Genomic DNA, 22,043 nt, shown 5'->3' with positions numbered 1-22,043 from the left:
TCTGTCATGTATGATTGAGATTAATTTCTCGTTCTGCTTTTGTATCGCTCATTTCTCAACCTGGAATAAAAGATTATTGTGGACTCACGTGCCGGAGATGTTCCGTCCTCTGCCCAGGTGGTAGATCCGGCTTTCAATCTCTTCACCGACCGCAAAGCCCAGCACGTTTTTCTATATATCTGGCATTAGAATAGCGAGTACCTGAATATGGCGTTGCCAAAGACATCGCGTCTCAGCCTCAAGATCTTGCTTTTCTTACGTGGCCACTGTGCCGGTAGAGGTGACATCTCGAAGGCGCAAGAGGAATTGTTCTTTTGTTTGGAGTTTATTCATTTGTTTCTTTCATTTCTATCGAGAATTTATATCGCTGCTGGATTCAGTCAAGTGATAAATTTTTCTTTTCGACAAAATGTTTGATGCCAATCTGTTCTTCACCAGCAAGCCACAGCCGCTTCTGTCCTGGCCACTCCACATGTTGAGGTTCACTGGCGACGACCAGCCCTGATTCACCTCGAGCTCGTCGAATCTCCACAAGGCGTGAAATGTTCCTTACTTTCAGCCTTGGGTTTTGCGATTCTTCAGACCAAAGGATGTCTCCAGTGGAAGTGGCTGGAAAGTGGTGTAAAAGAAGTTCATCCCCACTTGTTATCTCGTAAAGTCTCAGTCCAGCGTCGAGTTTCTGTCATCTATCACCTCTGCGTCGGAGAATGTTTCGGAATGCATTTATCGTCTACTTTATCTTTGGTTTTCATCCTTCCCTTGATTTATGCCTTCCCGTTCCGAACACAACAGATTGGAAGAGCAGCACAAGATGTACGACCAGGGAATTATATCCTACGATACCATGACTATGTTAGCGATGCAGATGTGCTGAAGCATGAAGCAATAATCCAGGCCAAGCTCGGCATAGGGTGTACGACGATCTACAACTTCAACACTTTCAAAGGCTGTCATCTGGAAACCGATCCCGCAGGGCTACAAGCTGTCGCATCTCCACTCGTCAGTCCACCTCTCTATCTTCCTTCTCCACCTAATCCACCACAGATCCTCTCCTCCGAACCCGACTCCCTCTTCTCCATCTCCCCCCGCCCAGCACCGCTCCCACCCGTCACCGTCCGCCCAAACTCCAGCATCTCGACCTCGTCCCATGACATGTCGACCGAGACAGGTGCGCCCTGGGGTCTAGGCCGCATCTCCCATAAGAAAGCCGGGAATAGTAGTTATGTGTTCGATGCGAGTGCTTGTGCGGGAACGACGATTTATGTGATTGATACTGGGATCAGGATAACACATGTTGAGTTTGGAGGACGCGCGAGGTACGGGGCGAGTTTTGTGACGGGGGTTGTGCTGGTATGTTTTATGTTTCTTAACTTGGAGATATGAAGTAGAGAGGGAGAGGAGAACTTTCTACTTGATATATATTAACAAGAATATGATAGCCAGCCGATGACCATGGACACGGGACTCACGTTTCTGGCACGGCAGCCGGATCCTCAGTCGGTGTGTGCCACGGGGCGGAAGTCGTTGCGGTGAAAGTCCTTGATAGCACGGGATTTGGGTACAATACTTGGATCATTGCTGGAATCCAATGGGGCGAGCAAACTCCTTTCTCTCTCGAATCTTCGTCGACTGACTGAATCGGTTATAGCCGTGAATGTTGCCCTCTCGAGATCAAACACAACTCGGCAGTCTGTGATCAGTATTTCGATCGGAGGTGGCTACTCACCAACTCTCAATGCTGCTGTGACGGCTGCTGTTGTTAGTGATTTCTTTCTCTCTCTCATCGAGGTTTGCGAACTAATTGTCTCGAAGGCAGCAGGACTTCCCGTCTCAGTAGCAGCGGGAAATAATGGAGAAGATAGCTCCCTCTTCTCACCATCCTCAGCCGTTAACGCGATGATCGTCGGCGCAACCGACATTTCGGACAACAAAGCCTACTTCTCGAATTATGACAAGGGAGTCAGTATCTGGGTTCCCGGAGTCGATGTGTTAAGTGCGTTCAATACCTGCGATCAATGTTACTTTTGGTATAGTGGGACTAGTCAGGGTATGTTCTCTTTTTTCTTTCTGGGACGGAGAAAAAGCTAATGAGAAATAGCAACGCCTCATGTTGCTGGTTTGGCTGCTTATCTCATGACGTTGGATGATTTGTCGACACCGAGTAAGATATTGAGTAAGATTCGAAGTTTGGCGACGAATAGGTTGATTGTTGGGTCATTGGGAGGGTCGTCTAATAAATTGGCTTATAATGGGAATGGTGCTTAAAATGGAGCTGGAGCTTCTCTAATGATATTGGTTTTCCTAACGAATGAGAAATGTACTCCACGGTGTGTGATCGTGATCCATGTTTGTTTCTTCGAGCTTCGTCCTGAGAGCGTGAGACTGATTGACACGTCAATGGCACCAATAGAACAGGTCTCGACATAACCAAATGATAGGCACCACTCAGTACCAGGAATTTACAAGCTTCAAACTTGGACTCGCCGAACATTCTTGATACGTAAGAATATCAATATCAAACCAAGCCAGAAAAGTAGAACATACAACTCTATCAACTCATAATCGCGGCATGGGTTGAATTCATGGAAACAATATTTCTACTTGGCGAGCTATATTGGTTTGATTTGGCAAGTCAAGCAGCTTCCATAATAGTCCACACTGTGATATATACCACGAAAAATTGGGGGAAGTTGCAAAAGCCATCACTAAAGATAAACTTTCGTTGTTGTACGACCCCGCCCGCGATTCGCGCATTCCGCGCAATTTGCGCGATATGCGCAATATCAAAATAAACCCAAACCTAGTCTTGAATCAGAAACTTCACCACCGGCCTTGATGCATACTCTCAAAAGCTCGAGGGCTACTTTGCCTTCATGCAGTCGCTAAATCTATCGATAATGACGATAACAGCTATGCTGAACAATATCAAAGGTGCTTCCGACAAATATCAGACAGTGACTTGTGAGTTCAAGGACGTTGGTCTGTGGTTGCGAATCGCAGTCTACAATGTTCATAGTAGAGACGGATTTGGGTGCCGACTGAGGCGCAACAGCGCCGTCTCGAAACGATGATCCAGCATGCTATTGGGGAGAAGTCAAAATTACTCTGTCGAGAGTTGTCGAAGAGAGCAGAGACAGCATGCTGCTGCGTTGCTCAGAAACATGGATCAAGGAACACGAGCCGTTATCTAAATAACTTGAGGAATGAGGCCGGCACGAGCCAGTAGATGCATTGCAGACGTTCTTAAACAGGAAGTATATGAGTAACAGGTTGCGGTCTAGCAGCGAGTTGCCGTCATTGCCAGACGAGGGATGTGCTTTGGCTTCGATAATCACTTGCTTGCAAATTTCCTGGTGTCAAGTTAATGATTATCACCATGAGCTTTGAAGAAGTGGTGATGTACTCGAAATTGTCAACGGAAGGCTACTCCCGCGTGGCGATTTTTGAGGAAAATGTAAAATGACGGGAGAGAATGTGCAGATGCATCACTACACTCGTAGATTGCTTTTTCTGTACGATTCGACTTGTCCCTGGTTTGCCATCATATGGGGGTTCTCAGCATATGGGGGACACGCAATCATGAGCGAAGGCTTATAATATTGCTCCAAGTTGCACTTCTTGGATAGCTACCCTGGCGTTGCGAAGCAGTCGACAATCGGATCACTGGCCGAGTTGGCGCGCGGAGAAGGGCGATGGTTCCTGGTCTAAGGAACTTTGTCGTCAAGGAGCCCTGCAATAATAAAATCAAGCTTTCCTTGAAGCTTGTTTCCCCAGCATTCGGAGCCCATCATTGGTGGCTTAATCAACGTTAGTGTCTTGTAGTCCGCGTTATTTGTACACAGGGCTGTCATACCTGGCAAACAGGAACAGTCTTGATGTCACCACTAATGATTCGTCTCGTGTTGAGTTGATAATTGTTGGAAGATTGAGCCAGCTAGGGAGAAGGTGGAGGAGTCGAGATGCGTATACTTAAGCTACGCATTACCATCTGTAGCAAGAAGTTGCTCAAATTTTCTCATCTGCATCGTGTACCTGCGTACTGACAACGATTTCCAATATGCGTACCAAAGAATTCCTTGCCGTTGCTGGCAGTCTCGGCCTAGCTGGAGCGCAAGCTCCACCCGTGTCGACACTCTCCACAACAATGAGTGGCGTTCTGCCATACCTCCCAGTATCCACAGGCTTCACGGGAGTCGAGACAATAGAGGGAGCAATCGTCTATGATGGTCCTATTGTTGATGGTTTCACCGGTACGTAGCTCGACCTCGTCCGCGATGTTAAGTTGCTAACTCGTCCTAGGACCCGGTGGAAACGCGACGATTCAGACCAATAATCCTGCAGCCACGTACATGGCTACGCTACCCATGACCCAATTCGACGATGCTACCTCGACGACAATAATGGGAACGGTAACCGGCATGGCGAACTCTAACGGCACTGGCGTTATGTTCTACATCGACTTCAGCGGCTTCCCCGCTGAATCTGAGTATGGACCTTTCGTCTACCATATTCACAACATGCCCGTACCAGCTGACGGGAACTGCACCGCGACTCTCGGACACTTGGACCCAACTGACCGCGGAGAGTACCACCCATGCGAGGACACTCAGCCAGAGACATGTCAGGCCGGTGACCTTGCAGGGAAGCATGGAAACATCACAAGCTCCACCTTCAATTCCAGCTACCTTGAGCTTTACCTTTCCACGACCCCAGGATCGCCTTATTTCTTCGGAGACAAAAGTGTGGTTATCCATACTAGCAATACGACTCGGCTGACTTGCGCAAATTTCGCCATGGTCTCGTCAACATCAGCAAATAGCACCAGTACCATGAGTGGAACGGCAACGTCAACTTCAGCGCCAGCAACGTACACTGGTGCGGCCGACAAGATCGTGGGATCAGGCGTACTCGGACTCATCTTTGCTGCACTTGGAGCCGTAATTTTATGATTTATATGACGAGGATATTGAATGACAGCAAGGCAGGGTTTGAACTTTCAATAGCCCGTATTCCGTATAAATCAAGCAATTGCCCTTGGCTTTTGAATATACGGGATAACGATAGCGTATTATAATAATATGATCTGGAAAATTCTCTTCCCGATCTATGTTGTGATACTAGAGGTTACATTCATATTTGCCATGTGACAGGATTGTCATAGAACGTATGAGATGATTGCAATAGGATTCCCAGTTTAGAACGAATCAATCAGTCTAGTTTGGAGAAGTGTATGGTAAACTTAACAGTGTCCGTAATTTCCTTCGGTAGAAGAAGTGGATATTTGAAAACCTGAAAAATGAAAAACAATGTAGAAACACTGAAGGTCGGAAGAGCAGACGCGTCGTCAATATATAAATAAACCTCGCTAAACCCCACAAATAAATGCCACCTGGTACGAGCACCATCAGATGCAGCTCTCTACCACGAAACACTCACCCATGCCTCCACCAACTCAATGCCTCCAAACGGCCTCCAAAATGGCAATCCTATATCTGCAACCTACGGCGAGACGCCCACAGCTTCAAATATCTTCGAATCCTCCTCCCTAGCGTCCATTCGCGCATCCCTCTCCGCCCTCCACTCCCGCGATGCAGCAATCACGTCCCGTCTGCAGACCCTCATATCCTCCCAGGCTGATCTGTCCCGAGAATTGGGAAGGCTAGATTTGCTGCGCGCACATCTAGGGACCCAGGTCATACATACGAGAGACATTAGCAATGGCATGCTTGATTCTGCCGCAGGGACAGCTTCCCATCTCTCTAGCAAGGTGAAAGAGCTTGACTTGGAGAAGAAACGAGTTGAAGAAACTCTTGGGGTAGTAGAGCAGGTTTCGGAACTCAAGGCATGCGTTCAAGGAGTTGTGGGCTCCATGGGCGCACCACAAGATTGGGAAGCTGCAGCAGGATACATTGCACGAGCATCTAAGATCCCCACACCTATTGTCGAGGGCAATTTCGCGGCGAGGATAGTCCCAAGTGTAGAAGTTCCAGATGCGCCTGGGATTACGATTGAGAATGCAAAGGAGAGTCTTTGTGGTCTATTTCTGAGGGAATTCGAAAAAGCCGCTGAAGATGGCGATGGGACCAAGGTCACAAGGTTCTTTAAGCTGTTTCCGCTTATTGGGAGAGAGGAGACTGGACTCGAAGTCTATGGCAGATATGTATGTCAGGGTGTAGCTGCAAGGGCGAGGACCAGTTTGCGAGAGGGAACGAAAGGCAGCGCGGGCAAGGACGGCTTCTTCTATGCGAATGCTCTAACGAGGTTATTCGAACACATCGCACAGATTGTGGAAGGGCATGGTGGACTTGTTGAGAGACATTATGGGGAAGGGAAGATGGTCAAGGTCATCGAACGATTGCAGGTCGAGGCAGATGTTCAGGGTGGAATCATATTGGATATGTGGGGAGATGAGAGACATGTGGATAGGAGATTGATGGATGTTAAGAGCTACCCTTTCTCCTTCCTAGTGCAAAGCTTCACTGCTGCGCCAAGAAGCACGGGTGTGTTGAGGACGAGTTCGCCTGCCGTTGGTGGAGGGACAAATGGGCGAGTTAGCGAAGATGAAGGCGTCGATATGAAGGAAATTGATGGGTTATTGAGCGAGACCGCCGTGATGTTGGGAAGATGGTCATTATATTCTCGATTCTTAGGGGGCAAGTGCAGAGTGAGTTCTCAACAGGACGTACTCCTGCAAGCTATCTCTAAGATATCGCAGGAAAAAGATCCGAAGCCCGAGGAGCCGCTGCTTATGCCTGAATTACTTGTCAAATCTGCTTTGGGGAGAAAGATTGCAGCTCGGCTCACCTCGCCTTTCAACGAGATGACCACTTTCTTCCTGCGGCGGTCTGTAGAAAAGGCATTTCAACTCGACGAGTCGCCATCAGGATTGTCACTCGATCCTCACAAACCCCTTGGAGGAAATCCTCCTTTCATCATATCTGCAGTTGACGATGTCATGTATATCGTGAATACTGTTCTCCAACGCTCGCTCTCAACATCATCACGAGATGTCGTGGCCTCGGTCATCCCCACCACTGGCCGCGTGCTCGGTTCAGAGTTCATAGGCATGATCCAGAGAAAGATGCGAGATGAATCCTACCCGAAAGCGATTGTCCAGGGAGGCCTCCCTCCTGAGAACAAGATCATAGAGTTCTTAGTTCTCATAAATTCCCTCGATGTTGCAAACGATTACGTATCGCGTATTGTCACTGCCCGCATCACCCCTCCGGAGCCACCTCACGGAGGGAAAGCTCCAAATTCCCTTGTCGAAATGTTCCCATTCAACAGCGATGCCACCTTTGTCACGCATGCGCTACAAAATCTCCAAATCAGTTTTGCATCAAAAACTTCGGAGCTATTATCAGACGGATTGCATGTTATGTTTGACCGGGTTATCAAGCTTCGGCTTCGACCAGTCATAGTCGAAATCTTCCGAGACGTTGACTATTCTCTCACGGAAGAAGACCTAGCTGAAATTGCAAGAAACAACGACACCGATGACGACCCTGAAACCTTGAATGACCTCGTTGAACGAAGATTCGAACATAGTTGGGAAGCACTCATGAAGCCCGTACAACGAATTATGACGGCCAAGACCTTCTCATCACTTCTCGACCAGACCGCGAAATATCTTTCGAGAAATTTCGAAAAGCGAGTTTGGAACTTTGCAGGGCGGCTGAATGGCCTTGGAGCCCAGAGAATGGAGCGAGATTTCTCGGGGATCATTGGTGTAATTGCCAGAGGCGGCAGATATGGCGTGAGAGATGCCTTCGCAAGAGTAGCGCAGATCTGCATGTTGGTCAACATGGAAGATGAGGAATGGGAAGCACTCAATGAAGCAGAGCAGGAGGGAGAAGAAGAAATGGCATGGGTGTTGAGTGAGGACGAAAGACGACGAGCAAGAGCATTGGTCAGAGGCTGAGAAAAGTTCTTACTTCAGGTCAGATCTCGGGTACATGATTTGGGCTGGGTACATTTCCAGGATGTACCTGGATGGGCAGGATTTTAATCACCCATATCCATATGAGAAGGGTAGACAAAATATTGAACAGGTTTTCTTTCGAGGCTCTTCGGCACGCAAAATCTTCCCAAACCCAAATACCACAGGATGCTATGTCTATGGATTGCTTACATCGAGGTAGTTTGTCCGTACCCTGCAGCGTCTTTCAGAAGTCCATAAGCTTCGACTTGGGAACAGAGATTCGAGCGCTGTCACGTGACCGGCTCCCCCTTTTCCTTCTTGACTTCCCTTGCATGTTCCTGAAGCGAACCGTGGTCCATTAGATTAAGATATCGACACTATTGCATTGTGCATATGCTGTACTCGTCCGGAAACGGCTTAATTACTTTACCCAGCGACCCGGTAAACGAGGTCTGATGTACAGCATCCGCAAGGATTCTGGATGGAGGTCAATTTGGCAAAGCAGAATCTTGTTACACCCTGTAATTGCATGTCAAGGAAGATTCTCCGAGACGCAGAGCATGTTATCCCATTTCTTATACCTCTGAACTTTTCGTATCTCGAGTCTGCTAGCTTAGTACGACCAGCGAGTTCTTGGCAACATTATACAATTGCTGTTCGATCATAACGTTTCTCTACGAATCTGTGACAGCTCTACTTCCTAAGATCTGTGTACGTCTCATGGCTTCTAGTATTCCAACAACTCTATGAGAGTTCCGCGTGATGCTCCTCTCCATCAAGCCTTCTCAATTCCGTCGTTGGAGCAAAGTCATCCTATTTCTCCTTGCGGCGATCTCTTTCTACACATTATATAAGGCTTACGAACATCTCATCGAGCTCCGCGCCCCGCGAGGTCCACCGACGGTGAACCTCGTCCTGGCAACACTCGCCGCCAAACCCCACCATTGGACCGAAAGCCTCACAATCCCAAGCCTCGCCATAATTCCCTACATAGCAGACGACCCAAACGCCCAATACCACCCTCCAGCAAACAAAGGGAACGAAGCAATATCTTACCTCACTTATCTCCACGATTTTTACGATATTCTCCCAGAGATATCAATCTTTATCCACGGCTCTGATTCCTCCTGGCACATCGATGGCGTCCTTGCCCATTCCACAAAAGAAGCGTTGAATACTCTGGACTTGGAGGAGGTGCGTAGAAGAGGGTATCTGAATCTGCGAACGAGTTGGGCAAATGCTTGTCCAGTATGGATCAACACCAGCATACAGATAGGGGACGAGAGGTATGATGAGAAGCTGAGGGAGGAGGAACCGTTTATGAGGGCAGCGATCGAGGCTATTTTCCCAAATAAGAAAGTACCAATGGCATTAGCAAGTCCTTGCTGTTCTCAATTCGCGGTGACGAAAGAAAGGATTCGGAGGATACCGAAAGAGCAATATAAGAGAGCGATCGACTGGTTGATGAGCACGGAACTAGAAAGTAAGGTGTCGGGAAGGATTTGGGAGCATTTGTGGCATTGGTTGTTCTTGGGTAAAGATATAGATTGTCCTAGTGAGTGGAGGGCATTGTGTGTTTGGTACCATTTATGTTTTGAGGATGAGAAAGATTGGGAGGGGTTCAAAGATATGGAAAACCAGAGGTATGAGTTTTGGAAGTTCAAGATCGCGAAGTTGAAGAATGGACTGCAGCCAGGTAATAGAGGAGTCGCTGGGTTGAAAGAAGGAATTGAGAAGATCGATAAGATTCTTGGGCCTTGGAGACTCAAGGCTGTTGAGAGAGGCAAGGATGAAGAATTCAGGACGCAAATTGGCAAGGAATTGTGACCAGGCAATTGTGCCTGGACGAGATCCGCAATAGGTTTCCATCGGAAATCAAATAAGCCTCAATCGTCACAGACACTTTGACATCGGATTTTTGAGTAGATTTTACCTGAGAAATAGGTATTGCGAGGTTTGTATCCGACAACGCCTTTAATCGGCTTCAATTTCCCGGAGGTGGCACTTGGAGGTTTCAAAGTGCGGGGTATTCAATTCAATGCAACCCCAACCTGCCAAATCATCGACATTAGCGAAACTGGCAAGTATTTTCCTTGCCCCTGATCACCGCTGTTTTATCTGCAATGCGTATTTCGGTACTTTTTGCAGTCCACGGGTGCATTGTCGTGGCATCAAGTGAAGGAAGTGGAAGTTTCCTCTTACAACAAAAGAGGAAATCCAAGCTGAAAATTAGCAATTGCCTTAGATCTCCCAAGCTTTGAATAGAGTTTTAGAATTACTTGTAATCGCTGACCAAGGGTCGGTAGTGTTTCTTCGGGAGGGTGGAGAAGTCAACTTCTCGGGATCATCATGCCGCCCTGCTCTGGTTCACGCAACGAATAATTTCATTGGCCAGTCCGACTTTGCATGCTCGGTAGTTCAGGCACTTCCATTTACCCCAGACTCTGCATTCTTATATGCACATAATCAAACATGTGCGAGTGCGAGAACTACATATACACAAGAACCCCTGCGTATCTTTGGCCCTGATTCCTGTTATCTAAAGTTTTGTTTCTAATCACTTGAATCTTTCAAGAACAATACTTCAAAGATGGAAGAAGGATATCAAGTTAGGAACGCTCGACTCACGACCTTTTGGGAGGAGAAGAGAGTCATCTTGATTTGCTTCTTCATCGGCTTCGCTCAATTTCAGTATGGATACGATTCCGCTGCCGTGGCGGGTTTCCAGAGCATGGCAGGCTTCTTGCGTATCTTCGGATATCCTGATGTAGGCTCAACCTCGAAGAAAAATCTCTATTCGATTGATTCTTCCTTTCAATTTTACCAAGCTATATTCTCCATATTTGAGACCAGTGTCTACTCGTTTGCTGATAGAGGTGTCACAGCCCGAAATCACGATCGGTTACAACATTACCACTAAAGTTCAGCGATTGATACAAAGCTTGATGAACCTAGGTGGTCTAACTGCTTCCATCGGAATTTATGCTCTCGGACCACGAGCCAGTCGTCGAGTAGGCTTATGGATTGCCTGTGCGATTGGAGTCATTGCCATCTCGATTCAAATCGGCCCCACGACTCTTGGCGCCCTGTATGCGGGAAGATTCTTACTCGGAATTTCAAACGGATTCTTTATGGTATTCTGCGTCACATACATGAGCGAAATTGCGCCTGCACATCTGAGAGGATCCGTCGTTGGCTTGGTCACTTTTCACACATCATTTGGAGCATTGATTGGTATCCTGATAGAGAACTACACCAGTACCTCCTTGGCACGGAAATCCTACCAGATCCCTTTGGCGATTATGTACGTGGTTCCGATATGCATGGCAATCATCCTCCTCTTTTTACCAGATACGCCTCGATATTACATCTCCCGTGGGAAGCATGATTCGGCCGTTGCGTCCATTCGCAAAACACGAGGCATCAATGACATGGATCGTATCCTTGCAGAGGTCGCCGATATACAGAATACTTGGGACCAGGAACAAGAGTTGCATAAGGATGCTCGAATAATGGACATGTTCCGTGGCTGTGATCTTCGTCGAACTTTGATCACTTTCGGATGTGCCGTGGGTCAGACAGCAACCGGCGTTACATTCTTGGCTGGCTATTCGGTTTACTTTTACGTGCAAGCACGTATTGGCAGTCCTTTCGTGTGGGTTATGGCTGGTCTCGCAATTGCTCTCTCTGGCAACTTGGCAGCATTCCCGGCTATGAGATTTTTTGGTCGACGACCCCTCCTCATAGGGTGCTCTATCTGGTCTTCGATTATGATGTTTGGCATGGCCATCGTTTATACCAAGGCCGCTAATGGCTCTCCAAATGCGGGAAAAGCACTAGTCGCCTTTTCCATCATTTTCACTTGGACCTATGGTCTGGGACAAGGCCCAGTTTTATGGGCCATCACTTCAGAAATACCTTCTCAACGACTGCGATCCCAAACCGTGGGTATCGCAAACGGAATCAACTTTATTTTTGGCTGGCTGGTCGCGTTTTGCACACCTTACTTCATCAATCCCACTTCCCTGAATTGGGGACCAAAGTACGGGTACATCTGGGGCGCAAGCAATCTGATTCTCGCTGTCTGGGTCTTTTTCTTTATCCCCGAGACTAAGGGCAGGAGTTTGGAACAGCTAGACGAGCTTTTTGAGAAGCGAGTGCCGACTTGGAAGTTCGCTAGTTATAAGACGGAGCATCATATTGTGGATGCAGACAAAGTTTTCGAAGATCCGAGTGGAGGAGAGGCAAAAGGTAATGCATTTCATGTGGAGAATAATAACTTGAGCACAAGCAAGTCCGAGTAGTCTATCTCAAGCAGTACTGGATCTTGTTTAGTTTGCGAGAAAAGCTTTGTAGTTTATGCACGTGCAGTTCAGTCAAGTCTGTCCTACCGACAGTTTCCCACTGTGATGATCACAAGCATCCCAAACATTGGGTGAGTGTAGTGTGTTGATTTTGAATTTGGTACAATTGGAAGGATATCATGCCTATTTCAATGAACCGCGACCAACATGAGAGGGTCGTTCCAGTGTGTCACATGTCATTTAATTTCTTCACGGGATGGGAGTTTGGATTTGTTGCAAAAATCATTTTTTTTTGTGATTGTTTTCTACTCTGTTTTGACCAGTTTTTGTACTTTTTGTACTTTTCTTAGCTCACACTTACTCTTACACTCTCTCACCTGTTATTGGCTCATACTTTAGCTTCTCTCTCGCCTCCAGATGATCAGCGATCATCAGGAGGGGTACGTGGACGAGGCTCAGGAGACGGAGCTCCCTCGCGGTCTCCACGACCGTAGTTGACGAAGCGGCATCGGTCGTCTGGCGGAGTGCACGGACGGGGTTCAGGAGACGGGGCTCCCTCACGGTCTCCTCGACCGTGGTTGACTAGTGAGTAGTTGGTTGAAGACGCCATTTTGTGGATGGTGCTGTTTGAGTTGGTTGGTTGGTGGTTGTAGTGGGCTGTTGGAGTTTGCTTTAGTGTATGTGTTTGAATGTGTGTGTTTTGATTGAGAGGGAAAGAGTTGATAGAAATTGAGGCTTATCTTATAGCCTAGTAAATATCTTGTTCTATTGTTTTGAACAGTACGATTAATTTGACAGAGAGGGGAAACAAAGTAGAACAATGGAAACAATAACGGTCTTGTTAACCAGTATACTGTACTTTGTTGCTCAAGTTCTTGAATTCTTTCGCCTCTTTGTTGCTTGGTATCTCCTTGACTATCCCCAATCGAACAAAGACAGCTTGTTTCGGTATGAACTAGCCCCCAATGATAAGAAATTCATCAAGAGACTCCAGGGTACTAACATATGACTTATTCCCGAACCCAAATGAAGCTATAGGAATCTAGTATATACATTAGAGCGGAAGTCATATTCATTAGAGGACAGTATTCGAACTTGCCCTTAACTTCCATTCTTGATACGCTGAAACATATTTCGCATAACTGGACTAAACTTTTCATCTTTTTTGGATGCTGTCATCGAGACAGTTGGCACCTTCAAGTCCTTTCCAAGACTGGACAAACTCATCAAATCGGCAGAGTCCGAGATCAGAGAAGCATCAATATCTGTAGCTGGAATCGTTCTTTGTAGAACAGGCAGCGCACCAGAAGCTGCGAAATTTTCTTTCCGAGGCTGAGAGATACGTTTTCCCTCCGTTTTCCTGGACGTAGCTATCTTATACAGAAGTTCGCTAGCCCTTGTAGCATTCCAAGGTCGATAGTGTAGGTTTATCAGCTCTGACAATGTCAGTTTATTCGGCTTTACTCGTGCATTTGCCCCATGATCTAGAAACAGCTCAATTATATCAGCCGATTGTGAGAAGATCAGCGTCTTAGAGCCTGGGGCGGGAAACAGTGAACCACGTGAGAGACAGAGTTCCCAGGTCGTCAAATGTCTCTATGGCTCACTACCTCTCCCATTGGGATCCGTTCCTAAGCTGAGTAGTAGTGCAACTCTCCGAACAGTCAGAGACTGAGTCGCTTCATACAAGAGAGAGCGAAACCTGACTTGTATGTCCGGAGAAGTTACCGTACGTAGCTTATGTTCAAGATACGTATACAGTGGGTACCTGATAGCAAAGTCTAGGAAATCTGTGAGTCTAATTGGTCTATTCTTTCCAAAAAATTCTACATAGCTATCGGTCCAGTGTGAAATTAGCGACCCTTGCTTTTGTTTCTCGAGCCAAATTGTGCCGTCATCTTCTGGACTTTCGAATGTGTGATCGCCAAGTCGTGACAGCTCATCGATGAGTGCAACATGAATCATTAGTTTACTTGTTTCAGATCGCTTAGCATCGACTGCACAGGATCTAAATCCATACGAAGATTCTATCAAAATGTCATGGACGGCCGCCCGGGATGTTTTTATTGTTCGAAGCCAGGCTGCGGACAACGCGACATCGGGATCAAAGGATGCATTTGTACCTGATGCGATAATTTTCCAGACCTTCTGCTCCCCGATGTAATCTTTGACTGTTCGGTGCAGATACTGGACTTTGGCTTGGTCCAGCTTCGACCTCAGCATGGGAGCTTCTAACAGGCCTTTACAACGACTGGTCAATCGACGTCTCATCCTCTCCACACGAAAAACCCGCGTCTCAAAATTTTCCGGTTTTATGCTGGCGGATATGGCGGCTTCGTAGCCTTCTTCGGCAAAAGAGAGCAAGAGAAGTGTGGGAGGTTCGATTGCTCTTTCAGCGAGCTGAAAATACGTCGAGGCTTGTTCAAAATGAGCTGGATCTAAACCTCGCAGTATTTTCTCGAAAAGTTCTTCGAGGCCGGAAGGTAGAGAAAGTAAGCGAGCGTGCAAGTCTGCGGTGGTGTCTCCGTCTGAGTCCTTCCAATAGTGAAAGAACCACCAACATGACCCAAAGGAATACTCCAAAAGCCTTTTCCGTTACTTCGCTAATTAGTCTAGTAGCTTCCGAGTTCTCCAGAGCATCGAGCCTGACAAACATATCGCTTTCCTTCAACTTCTCTGTAACGTAGAGTTGTATGTCTGGCGCAGTCAGGTCTTCCATTCGGAGTGATGGTCGGCACTTAAAAGCATCATCGAACACAAGCCAAGGCCTGCTCGCAATGCAAAACTTTACCGAGTCCAGTATGAACGTTACAAGATCCGCTCCATCTCCGTCGATTTCATCCAGCCCTACGGGAGCAACGGCTCGTTATAGAATGACTTGGTACGCTAAATAACGAGTAGTTCTAGTTAATTAATGAGTGATATCGTTAATTAATGCCTAGAAACACTGCAAAAACACTGGATCACTTCACTGCACTCGATATTTATAGACATATGCTCATTAATTTGAAATCTTATTACTTTTACTGCTCTCAATGTTGTCACTGCTGTCATGATCTCACTGCTGTCGTAATCTTAGAGTATATCCTCATTTTGAGTAGTGGTGAGTGATGCACCTGCACTTTTGGTACTGTACTGTACTGTACTGCACTTCATGATAGCTTCCTACTCAAAGTGAAGGAGTGAGAATCATAAAAGAAGTGCAGGTTTTGCAGTGGAGTGACCTCAAGAGCTCGGACAGTGGGTCAAACGCATCTCCCATTGGCTAAATTGAGGTTGTTTACATGCTCTATGCTCTCTTAGCACAATTCCCACTTCACTTCTATAACGTAACCTTTTACTTTAGAAGTTTTTTCATCCTCACCATCTCTATGTACTGCATCATCAACTACATTGCATCATCAGCTACACTGCATCATCATGATAAGTTGCATCCATCACTATAACTAATTGCATTGCTTTAGATCTTGACATTGGACTCCTGGCATTCTCTCCTGGCACTCTCTCCTGGCACTCTCTCCTGGCACTGGATTCATAGACTCCTGGACTCTCTGCAGGTACGTATATCAGCTCTTTTTGATGCCTTATCTAATTCAGTTTTTAGGGCTAGTGCAAAGCGAGTACGAACGGCTCATATGGAGAGGATGGAAGAGTGGGTGGAATGCGGTGGATATGCTAGAGTGCTGAAAGCTGGGAATGGTGGCATATTTGAGAAGAGGGCAAGTGAGTGAGATCTGGGCGCAGTGGCATATTTGGGAGGTGAAATAAGGGGGTACTCTAGAGTAGCCAGACTCGTTATTTACCCAAAAACTCGTTCTCTTAAGTGGTGGATTTTTGTATGGCATTAACGACTTCGAATCGTTAGTAATTTCAGTTCGAAATAACGAGTGTTTTATCGACTTTACGTCGTTCTATAACGAGCCGTTGCTCCCGTAGGGCAGTCCATCGATGAAGAAGAATTTTGTTGATTCGTCAGAGATTAAAATCCGGAAAGCTTCGAAGAGCTCACCCATGGACCATTCGTGAAGGTCCCCTCCAAATGATTGATACGACCTCCACCTATGTTGAAACATGACAGGAATGCGATCTGGACGCTTTTCCACTGCATGATACAAGAGCGTCTGCAGTAGTCCAAGTTTTGACATTTGTAACAAAACACCAGAGTTCCAGAAGAAAAACCCACCAATGATCAACGGGCTTTTCTTGATTTATGGCTTAAGATTGTCTAGAGTTCGATCATCACCCTGTAGATACTTCATGAGCGTCGATCTGCCGGATCCAGGCTTTCCGGTGATCCAATAGACACTTGATTCGCTCAATTTATCGCTTTCTAGCCATCTAATGAAACTATCCCACAACCAGGCTGGTAAAGCAGTCAGCTAGCTGATCAGTCGACTGATAAGTGATCAGTTAAAGCCAATCAGTTAGCGATTTTAAATGATGTCAGTCTATCAGTTAGCATGACAGTTGCTTATAAGCTGGGAGATATCTGAAAAAGTTTATTTTTAGTGTTAAAACACTATTTTTAGCTTAAAATCTAGTTTTTTCTTAGATTTTTGATATATTTAAATATTTGGAAGAAAAATATGAAAACTTAGTTTTTAAATGAATACTTCTAGATAATTATCTATATTAAGATAAATATAATCAAAATATTAAAAATTCATCTATATTATGCTTTATAAAAATAATAAAAATATTTACTAGTTAAAAGTCACGTTTCTTGACTGATCAGCGACTGATAAGTGGATATCAGTGAGTCAGTTGGATGCCTTCATTATAATCAGTCAATCAGTTGGAGAATCAGCTCGACTGATGACTGACTGACTGACTGATTTACCAGCCTGCCCACAACGGGTAGACAGCAGAACGAGCCGAAGAAGGCTGAGTCGTCCCCATATCGGAGGTAAGATTGCCAGAAACGTGACTAGCCAAATCATGTGAAGATTCGGGAGCATGGAAGATCCAGTCGAAAGTGTTTTGGTGTGCTTTTGGGATACGCTCGGCACGATCGTTGATGCTGTCGAAATGCAACCTTGCAAGAATTTGCTGCTTGATCAGATCGTCTCTATCTTTCATCGCGCTAGCTGACAGTCTAGTTGAGAATTGTATCATGCGCCTCTCTGCATGTAGATTCCAATCGCTCTGGTGCACTTTATTGAGTAGTTCCGATTGCCATTGTTTGACTCCATTCCCAGAATCAGGCGCAAAGGCGATTTGCTTACAGTCCCGCTCTGATTTTGATAGGCTATTGATACTTCTATCGATGCCCTCTCTGATCGATATCAATAGCGTGGTATCGATTTGGCGCCTGTAACGTTCAAGACGCTCTTCTAAAGTCTTTATCTTTTCTTCTTTCCATACACTTTTCAGGGCTTGACGAAAAGAGGTCCATGTGTTATGGAAGCCCCGTACTTTCAGAGACTGAACAGTAACTAGCAGCTCGTCCGACACTTCTTGACATCCTATGCAGAGCTCTCTGAGTTGTCGTTCCGTCTTTGCCGCTCGTACTCCACCACTGCCAGGGACAACAAGATCTTGGCTAAGTGTTCGAAGGTTGACAGTTATTGCTTCCAGCTCTAGTTGTTTGACCAACGACCCATCAACGTGATATTCTCGGCTCTTGGAGATGAGGTCACTTGTAAACTGGACGGTCTGGACGATGTTCGACGCAAGGCCCAAGGCTGTGAGAGGGTCGAGAATTTTATCTTCGAGACTCGATTCTCGCTTGGGGGCAGCTGTTCATAAAGTGAACGATAGTGAGAAGTACAAATTGGAACACCTTTCACTTTGCGAGCGTGTTGGGAACCGTTGATGACACCAAGATCAACTACTCTTAAGAAATTGAAACACAAGAGACAAGGCTTTGCATGCGGCTGGGGCTGCGCGGGGCTGACCACAAGGCTTCTCTCAGCGTTTAGCAACAATCGAATGAATGGTCGAAAATCGATACGAAGCGAGGATGCATTGAGCTGCAAGACGGACAACGGTACTAAGATTGGTCACATCATCACATGTTTTGGCCATGAGGATCTTGAAAAGTATATGAGGCATTGGAAGTGTTGTCCAACAACGTTGTGCATAATGGAATTGAAACTAAATATAACTTCAATGTTCTAGAAAGGAAACCCAGCAAAATTTGAGCAATTTGCAACGGATAGTTGCTGGTAATCGACCAGGTCCCCCCAGCCCCACATTGACACGAGCCCACAACACAGTATCCCAAGTAACCTGCATCGCACCTTATTTCTCCGTTCACGCATATCGTATTAGGATTGCAAAGTAGCGTTGTCGATGCCGCCACGCCAGAGGCAGGAGGGCAGTCACTTGTGGAAGGTGGAGTGGTTGGACAGCCGGTCGGGCCAGGACAAATAGAATACAGCCCGTCAAAGCTACAAGAGCCCTGAAATCCAGCACCGTACTGCGCAGCACATGCTTGGTTTGTGAAAATTGTAGAGCCTATCTCATCGTTGTCTGCTTGGAACGCACACTAACAAGATACAATTAGTCCTTAAGCCCTTCACTTTTGTCTGAAAGCTTCGGTTACCGTCGTTCCCACGCTGGTCCCGTTCGCTTGATTACAGAGATGAGCCGCTGAGAAAGTCTGACGCGTAGACGGATTATTGCAATTGCATGTCCATGTAAACCATCCTCTAGACAGAAGTAAGCATGGCCCAATTCTCCTAGGAACTTCTGTGCATACGTGTGTATAATAGGATTTATTTGGGGCTCGGCTCGTGGAGCTGCTCTGACGTCTGAGGAAAGTATTTGGAAGATGATAGCGAACGGTAAGTAAATATATTTGAACATTGCTTCTTGTTTCAGTTTCTGGCGTAAAATAATGTAGTGTGGGAATGTCGGAAAAGTAATGTTTAAGAGAATTGGTACTGTTAAGATAAGTATTATCAGGCTAAATATCCTTATGAGCGTAGTACAAGAATAAATAAATTTTGCAAATGAAGGGACGGCAGTTGCATTAGCAATAATATGTTTATCCGATTGAAGTTATAAAATAAACACCCCTACCTACAACGCTACGTGCGTGTCATCATCATTGCCGGGGTCGGGGTCGCTAACGCTCTACTTTGAACCAAAATTGGGGATAGTTCCATTTTAGCGATTGTATAAACCAACAATAGTGCCGTACTATAAGCGCGCTAGATGCTTTCAAGTATGGTAGCGAGTAGATTCCCTCGTAAATCTAAGTCCCAAAGGCTGAAAATCCCTCCTCTGAAATAAAAAGTAAAGGGAAAAGCGAAAAGCGAAAAGGAGAGACGATGTTAAGCGAGAACGAAACAGTAAGCTATATGCTAAGCTGCAGATAGTTTTGGGAGGAATGTACCCAAATACCGCAGACTACGCGGAAACAGACACTGTAAGCAGGTCAGACGAACTTTAACCATGTAAATATTGTCCGTGTAAGCGTTGCACTATAACATCTCTTCCAATGTCGAGACGCGAAGACCGCACTTAAATCAAGGAGCATCAGGATCAGGGTTATTTCCCCACAACCTGTTCACCACCCCGTTAACCGCCCCCATCTCCTCACTAGGCTCCAAATTCAAGACCACAATCTCATTTCCCTCTTTCTTCAAATAACAACCCGGCAGGTACAAGGTCTGCTGCGGCCCCACAGTCCAGTACCTCCCCAGATTCTCACCATTAACCCACACAACACCCTTCGTCCAATTCGCAAGATGCAAAAACGTATCTGCGATCTCACCTTCCACGTCAAACATTCCAGCATAGAACAACGGACCAGAATTCGAAAGTGATGAACTAGCGAGCTCGAGAGTCGACATGCTTGAGGAAGCAGAGGGAAGTTCTAGTGGCAGGTTATACATCTCCCATCCTTTCAGTATCGATTCTCCCATAGTGACGTTTCCCACAATGCCCTTGATCTGATCTGGGATTCTTGGACCGTAGTTCACTCGCCCCATATTCTCGACCAGGATATCGAGTACATCCCCCGCTTCTAGAGTCAGGTTCACCTTCGCTGGCGCTTGGTAGATGCTGTCAATGATACCAACTCTTGTCTGGTTGACGTAGACCAGAACTCGATCACGAGGATAGTCTCCCGGGACAAGAATTCCAGAAACTGAAGAAGTGACCGTGTGTCGATAAAGTATAAATCCATGACTCTGCCCCAGCTTCTCCATATTTGTCGGATAATCCGCGACCACTGGCTCAGGTAGGATATCAAACAGTTTGACCACAGGTTTCAACGCAATCTCCGGAATCGCAATGGGAGTCTCGTTCTTCGGTACAGCAGGCAAGGTCTCATTGCCCAAATAATCAACAATCATTTCTCTCAAAGCCAAATAAATGTCCGTAATCCCACCGCTTTCTGTCAGAGGGGCTCCATAGTCGTAAGAGGTGATAACAGGCGTCAAAGCTTTGGCCCAATCAGCACCATTCTGGAAGCCCCAATTCGTGCCTCCATGGAACATGTACAAGCTGAAACTACTCCCATTATTCAGCGTCCAACTCAAATCAGATACAATGCTCTCAATTGCGGTCGTATCTCCGGCATCAGTGTCATAAGTACTGTTTGAAGCCCATAAATCGAGCCACGTGATGTAATATTCTCCATCGAGTTGCGGACCAAGACTACTCGCGTAGGCATATTGATCTCGAGCCAGGAATCCAGATTGAGGACCTCCATCTGTTTCCGCGAGAATGCCTTCGATTTGTCCATTTAGGATATCTTCAGAGTATCCTCCGTCATTCGTGTAAAGCACCATATCATCGCCAAATGCCCCATAGAAAAGATCTCGTAACGCTTCCATGTAAACATGGTCAGCACCGTAAGAACCATATTCGTTCTCAATCTGAGCCATCAATATTGGTCCTCCATTCTGGACTAGCATAGGTCGGATTTCTTCGGCCAGACGATCGAGATACACTTTCGAGGCATTGAGAAAAGGAGCATTGTTTGAGCGAACAACCATTCCTGGGATGTTGGACAGCCAGTATGGATATCCGCCCCATTCGTGCTCTCCGCAAACATACGGACCCGCACGTAAAACGATATGCAAGCCGATTTCTTGTGCTAGTCGAAAGTATTCGGCGATGTTATTTCTCCCGGAGAAGTCCCAAGTGTCTTGCGAAGGCTGGACCTGGTCCCAGAAAATGTAACTGAAAATTGTGTTGAGACCCATGGCCCTCGCGGCGTACAATCGCTTTTCCCAGTATTGGTACGGAATGCGGTGGGGATCCATTTGACCACCAATCATCTGGTAAGATTCGCCATGAAGGAGGAAAGAAGTGCGATTGTACGTGAAAGCCACAGAAGCATTGGTATACGCACTGCTCACGAGGCGACCGAAGCCCAGGAGGCCTGACAGGACGATGGAAACCCGCATGCTTGAGATCGTTGGCGGCGATGGATCTCAAAATCAAATATCAATCTTCCATGGATTATATCTTATGTTGGACAAGGCCAGGAACAATAGATGAACATCGGAAGATGTACATGATAAGATTAATTACATTTCATGTAACCTATTCCCCGCAGTTCCCTTTTAGCCCCGCAGCGCACAATTGCCACGAGAATGAAAGCTTATCATGCATGACGCGCTTTCATGCGAAAGGAAGCTGCTCTGAGAATTTGGAAAATCATGAGCTTCAATTGAGTTGGTACAGTAACGTTACTGAAGGTTGTTTAGTTGCCGCCGAAAGTGGACCTGGTTAAGAAGATCTGCATTTTCTTGACGACGACCCCGCTTGGATCACGAGATACGTCGCTTTCGAAGAATGTACGTAGAAAGGAAAGATAACAAGCAAAGGAGAGAAAGTAGCAGGACTACTGCTCGGAT

General features: G+C 46.4%; 7 protein-coding genes across 7 annotated transcripts; 5 read left to right on the top strand and 2 right to left on the bottom strand.

The window, feature by feature from the left end:
• The first annotated feature begins 366 nt into the window (after nt 1-366).
• Nucleotides 367-2,465, top strand: LY89DRAFT_502401 (subtilisin-like protein). The gene is made up of 7 exons (XM_018207975.1): nt 367-999; nt 1,045-1,350; nt 1,440-1,593; nt 1,649-1,758; nt 1,813-2,047; nt 2,099-2,327; nt 2,411-2,465. Exons 1-6 carry the CDS (start codon nt 718-720, stop codon nt 2,263-2,265), a joined length of 1,254 nt encoding a protein of 417 aa, XP_018073056.1. The 5' UTR covers nt 367-717; the 3' UTR covers nt 2,266-2,327; nt 2,411-2,465.
• Nucleotides 2,466-4,057: 1,592 nt separating this feature from the next.
• On the top strand, nt 4,058-4,949 carry LY89DRAFT_774743 (uncharacterized protein; the record flags this gene model as incomplete). Its single annotated transcript, XM_018221977.1, has 2 exons — nt 4,058-4,250; nt 4,300-4,949. The coding sequence occupies 2 exons, from the start codon at nt 4,058-4,060 to the stop codon at nt 4,947-4,949; spliced, it is 843 nt and encodes a 280-aa protein (XP_018073055.1).
• A 506-nt stretch (nt 4,950-5,455) lies between these two features.
• Nucleotides 5,456-7,921, top strand: LY89DRAFT_582166 (COG4 transporter; the record flags this gene model as incomplete). The annotated part of the gene is made up of 2 exons (XM_018209148.1): nt 5,456-6,664; nt 6,716-7,921. 2 exons carry the CDS (start codon nt 5,456-5,458, stop codon nt 7,919-7,921), a joined length of 2,415 nt encoding a protein of 804 aa, XP_018073054.1.
• Nucleotides 7,922-8,803: 882 nt separating this feature from the next.
• LY89DRAFT_557500 (uncharacterized protein) lies at nt 8,804-9,532 on the top strand (the record flags this gene model as incomplete). Its single annotated transcript, XM_018208399.1, has 1 exon — nt 8,804-9,532. A coding segment is annotated over one exon (729 nt), but the record flags the coding sequence as incomplete, so codon positions are not given.
• A 979-nt stretch (nt 9,533-10,511) lies between these two features.
• LY89DRAFT_774733 (general substrate transporter) lies at nt 10,512-12,360 on the top strand (the record flags this gene model as incomplete). The annotated part of the gene is made up of 3 exons (XM_018221976.1): nt 10,512-10,688; nt 10,807-12,172; nt 12,257-12,360. 3 exons carry the CDS (start codon nt 10,512-10,514, stop codon nt 12,358-12,360), a joined length of 1,647 nt encoding a protein of 548 aa, XP_018073052.1.
• A 4,673-nt stretch (nt 12,361-17,033) lies between these two features.
• LY89DRAFT_774731 (uncharacterized protein) lies at nt 17,034-18,488 on the bottom strand (the record flags this gene model as incomplete). Its single annotated transcript, XM_018221975.1, has 3 exons — nt 17,034-17,963; nt 18,008-18,197; nt 18,468-18,488. 3 exons carry the CDS (start codon nt 18,486-18,488, stop codon nt 17,062-17,064), a joined length of 1,113 nt encoding a protein of 370 aa, XP_018073051.1. The 3' UTR covers nt 17,034-17,061.
• Nucleotides 18,489-19,652: 1,164 nt separating this feature from the next.
• On the bottom strand, nt 19,653-22,025 carry LY89DRAFT_683599 (putative beta-calactosidase). The gene has a single exon (XM_018214732.1). It carries the CDS (start codon nt 21,588-21,590, stop codon nt 19,701-19,703), a length of 1,890 nt encoding a protein of 629 aa, XP_018073050.1. The 5' UTR covers nt 21,591-22,025; the 3' UTR covers nt 19,653-19,700.
• Nucleotides 22,026-22,043: the final 18 nt, after the last annotated feature.

The sequence above is a fragment of the Mollisia scopiformis genome (genome assembly GCF_001500285.1).
Source record: "Mollisia scopiformis unplaced genomic scaffold LY89scaffold_9, whole genome shotgun sequence".
NCBI lineage: Eukaryota > Fungi > Ascomycota > Leotiomycetes > Helotiales > Mollisiaceae > Mollisia > Mollisia scopiformis.
The sequence above is the reverse complement of the archived record's forward strand: the minus strand, read 5'-3'. Positions and strand labels throughout refer to the sequence as shown.